The following is a 4,061-nucleotide window of genomic DNA, read 5'->3' as shown; positions in this document are numbered from 1 at the left end:
TGCCTGTGTCAGGCTGCATCGTGCGGAGGGGGTAGGGGGGGGGGGGGGGGGGGGGGCTGCTCTGGTCTGGTCTAGGTGGGCCTAGGTGAGTAAGTAAGGCCAGGTCCTAAAGTTTCCCAGCAGAACATTGTATTGTCACAAGGAAGATCAACGTTATTTACTTCCCCTGTTAGTGGTTTTAATGTTGTGGCTGATCGGGGTATGTATTGCATGTATGAAGAAGAATGAAATGAAGCCGTGGGCGTTTTTCAAACATTAAAACAGTAAATCAGTTTGAGGCAGCCCACATGTCCAGATGTTTATATTTCTAAATCAGTAAATGTGTTGCTAATTTTAATTTAAGAAATTGAAATCACCTTTAAGCTCCGTGAAACATTAAAAAAATTAAAATAAAATAAACAGGTCTCTGCTACCTAAGTCTAAAAACAAGTTTCAGGCCATGTTGTTGTGTCTCTTCCATTGTCCGCGGCCCCCCCACTCCACGACCCCCTCCACTCGTTGGATCCCGGACTCGTGATTGGTGGAGACGGTGTGGCTTTGTCGTCATAGCCCCGGTGCCCATTCATCGGTGGACTTGGGCGTTGTACTCCGCATCTCATTTGCGGCGGGGCCAATTTCTCCATTTACAAACTCCGCTCGAGGAAAAAATTGAAAGAATTTTCTTTCGCAGCGTCGCTACAAATTTTTTTTACGCGTCTCTTTGCGGTCACTTTGATTTCGAGCTGATTCCTCGGCTTGCGAGAAAAGGAGGTGTCGGCGTTTGACTTGATTTTTTTTGGGGGAAGGAAGCTTGCGGTCTTTGTTCATTCATTTGATCGGTTGGGTTCCTTTGTTGGAACAAAAGCATGGGAGCGCAAATATCCAAAACCGCTGGAAAAGAGGAGGCTGCGGTGGAAAAGCCGGCAGAAGGCGCGGCCGTCGCAGCGAAGGCAAACGGACAGGTAAATTAGAGTTGAATTATTTAAGTGCGAGTGGCTCGCAGAGGATTTTTTTTTTGTCTCAATTTAGCAATGTGTTGCGTCAATGGCGTGCTCCATGTTCCCTGTAGCGCATCCCCACCACGCTCGCCGGCATTCAGGGAAAGTGGCCACATGTATCCATTTTCACCGGCGAATGCATTGTTCCATTTAGTTCCTTAAAAACTGCTCCAAACTCGATGTTTTATCGAGGTGGCTTTGGGTTTGATACGTGAATATTTAAAATTGATCTGCGGGAATATTAAAATTTACAATTCTGCACAACTAATCATCAGATAAATGGTTTATTTTGAAACAAAAATGCACTGGTTCATGGTGGTGAAAATTTCACGTCAGATTTTTATTTTATTTATTTTTTTTTTGGGGTGGTGTTTCGGCTTTGCGGCTTATTTCATTCATTTGGTGGAAATGTGTGCGGCAGGGGTTTGTGGCCCCTCTCCTCTGTGGCATGGCCATTTTAAAAACGGAACCACGCCTTTGTTGCCAGATTCAAGAAAGGAGCCACGTTTCTTTTTGTGGTGCAGACAAAACCCCCCAAATCAATAAATATAAAAAAATAACCAGTGGCGTGAGGGGGAAAAAACTCAAATAATAAAAATAATGAACTGTGGTTGGCAATAGGGGAAAAGAAAGGGGGGAGGGAAAAAAAAGAAATTCCTATGTCGTTTCCATTGACGCCACACTGCACGCCCCCTAGTGGATGCCGGCTTTACTGCAGTTTAACCAAATAGCCTACTGCTGGAAGCCGCTGATCTGTCGTCACTCTCCTAGTAACAGATGTTGCTGCAGTTTTAGGGCTTTTTCTTATTGGTTGCTACCAATCTATGAATTTAACGCCAGATCTTGCAGGGTTGGTCGTGGACACACGTGTCCATATGCATATGATTATGAGCAATCAACGTGTCTGATTCTTTCTAGTTAAATAGCATGAAGATGTGCATGTTAGAGAGTGACATTTTCATGCTGTTTTCTTCCAGGAGAATGGCCATGCCAAGACCAACGGGGACGCCTCTCCAGCTGCAGAGGAAGCCAACAAAGCTGATGTGCAGGCCAATGGAAGCACCCCCACCGAGGAGGCGCCAAAAGAAGACGGCGAAAAAGTAGAGGCTGCCGAGGCCAACGGAGAGAAGGAGCCCGTGGCCACGAACGGAGAGGCTTCTGCCAAGCCAGAGGAGGGCACTCCGTCCACCAGCGAGGACGGCAAGCAGAAGAAAAAGCGCTTCTCCTTCAAGAAGCCCTCTTTTAAGCTGAGCGGCTTCTCCTTCAAGAAGACCAAGAAGGAGTCTGAGGAGGCGGCGGAGGACGGAGCGGCGGCGGCGCCAGAGGCGGAACCAGCCGAAGGGGAGAAGGCAGCATCAGAGGAGGCTGCTGCTGATGCTACTGCTGCTGCTGCTGAAGAAGAGGCCAAACCCGCTGAGGCTGCCGAGGAGGGAGCCAAAGAGGCTGCAGCCGAGGAGCCCAAGGCGGAGGAGGCGAAGGCAGAGGAAGCGGCGGCAGGAGAGGAGAAACCAGCCGAAGCCTCGCCTGCTGGGTCCGAGACGGCAGCCAGCCCAGAGGCCGCCGCCACCGCCGAGTAATCCTGCTGAGCGAGACACCGGAATGAAGGAGACGATGTAGCCCGTCTGAAGGAATGCGAGGACTTGTCTAAAACCAGGGATTTTCTTTTGTTCATTTTTTTTGTTTTTGTTTTGTTTTGTTTGTGTTTGTTTACTACTCTGCAACCATCTCATCCATAATGACTGCAATGTCCCTGGCAGTGATGGACAGGAGGTGTAGTGGAGAGTGTGCTGCTTCCTCACTGCTCATTGGTGCTTGCATTTGTGACATGGGTGAGTGTGAAAGTGCGAATGTGAGTGGGAATGTTTTTCTACATGAAACCATGACTGTCAACACGTTGCTGAATTTGACATATATTTAATCCAAGTATTTGGTGCTGGGCAATTGGATGTAGCAGCTAAAGCTGTGTCTGCAAGATCTGACACATTGTGATATTTAAAGGGAAAGTCCAAGTCTTAAATGTTGTCTTTGCAGTGCACAGTTGTTTACAACTCTTTATGCTCAACGCTCCTGTGGACACGAATCATTCCTGAACTAGATTTAGTAAACTGTCAAAACAATAGGTGCTCGTCACTTTCCATTAGGTCCCAACATTTCCAAACTCTGTAGTAATGCACGTTGTATAGACTTTGATATTACTGGTTTTATGACTGAGATGTACCTAAATGACTGAAGTTTTTAACAGATTACCCATTGTAAATGAAGTTTTCTTGTTTTTCACCATTTGTAAGATTGAATAAAATTGGGAGATGTTTTAAGCAAATGTTGCATCAAGCTGTGATGACTACAACACCACTTGAAATTGACACTATATGAAAGCACACACATTCGGGACATAGGGATACAGTCTTTAAACGGCATTTCTTTGTATATAAGGAGGCTCAACTTATTCAGTATGGAATGTAACATTGATTGCAAAACTGGTATCAAGGTGTTTGGTTTATTTCTGTGAGTACTGCTGAAGAATAAAGCAATGAAATGTAAATTGGCAATCTGAGCTCATTTATTCATAATTGTTTTGCAAAAAAAAAAAGTTATTTCTTGAGAAACTGAGGTTTCTGTCTGATGTTCTGTGGCAGAGATTTGAATGCTCATTTATTCTTTGCACTATAGCACCCTCATGTGGACACCTGGGGAAAAACGTTATTTATATTTGAGTACCATCTCTTGTTTGGAGATGTGTAATCACAAACACTTTGGCATGTTGTGTAGTTAAATAAAAATAAAACTCTGCACTGTTTCTTTCTTCTAGCCTATTATCAAATCCAGAAACGGAACAAAAAGGACAAATGGCTGCACAGATTCCCCTCCTGTCCACCAATTTGTGCGTGATCCACACAAACACATTCTCTCTAGGCTAGCCTAATTTGCAATGAAGAGATATGTTTGCTTCTCCCCGGTATTTTTAAGGAAATGATGGACTCGCTCTAGGAGGAACCGCAGCATAATTATGTCATGACTTTGTGAGTGATTCAATCACAGAGCTGCTGGTTTTGCGCCATAAATGATAGTGTTCGAAACAAACAT

The 4,061-nt window shown here is 45.1% G+C and overlaps 1 protein-coding gene across 1 annotated transcript; it reads left to right on the top strand.

The window, feature by feature from the left end:
- The first annotated feature begins 568 nt into the window (after window positions 1-568).
- On the top strand, window positions 569-3,519 carry marcksb (myristoylated alanine-rich protein kinase C substrate b). The gene is made up of 2 exons (XM_047611329.1): window positions 569-941; window positions 1,955-3,519. The coding sequence occupies exons 1-2, from the start codon at window positions 846-848 to the stop codon at window positions 2,552-2,554; spliced, it is 696 nt and encodes a 231-aa protein (XP_047467285.1). The 5' UTR covers window positions 569-845; the 3' UTR covers window positions 2,555-3,519.
- The last annotated feature ends 542 nt before the right edge of the window (window positions 3,520-4,061 follow it).

Source organism: Mugil cephalus, chromosome 17 (assembly GCF_022458985.1).
Source record: "Mugil cephalus isolate CIBA_MC_2020 chromosome 17, CIBA_Mcephalus_1.1, whole genome shotgun sequence".
In the NCBI taxonomy this organism is placed as follows: Eukaryota; Metazoa; Chordata; class Actinopteri; order Mugiliformes; family Mugilidae; genus Mugil; species Mugil cephalus.
Note: the sequence above shows the minus strand (reverse complement) of the source record. Positions and strands in the feature narration are given on the sequence as shown.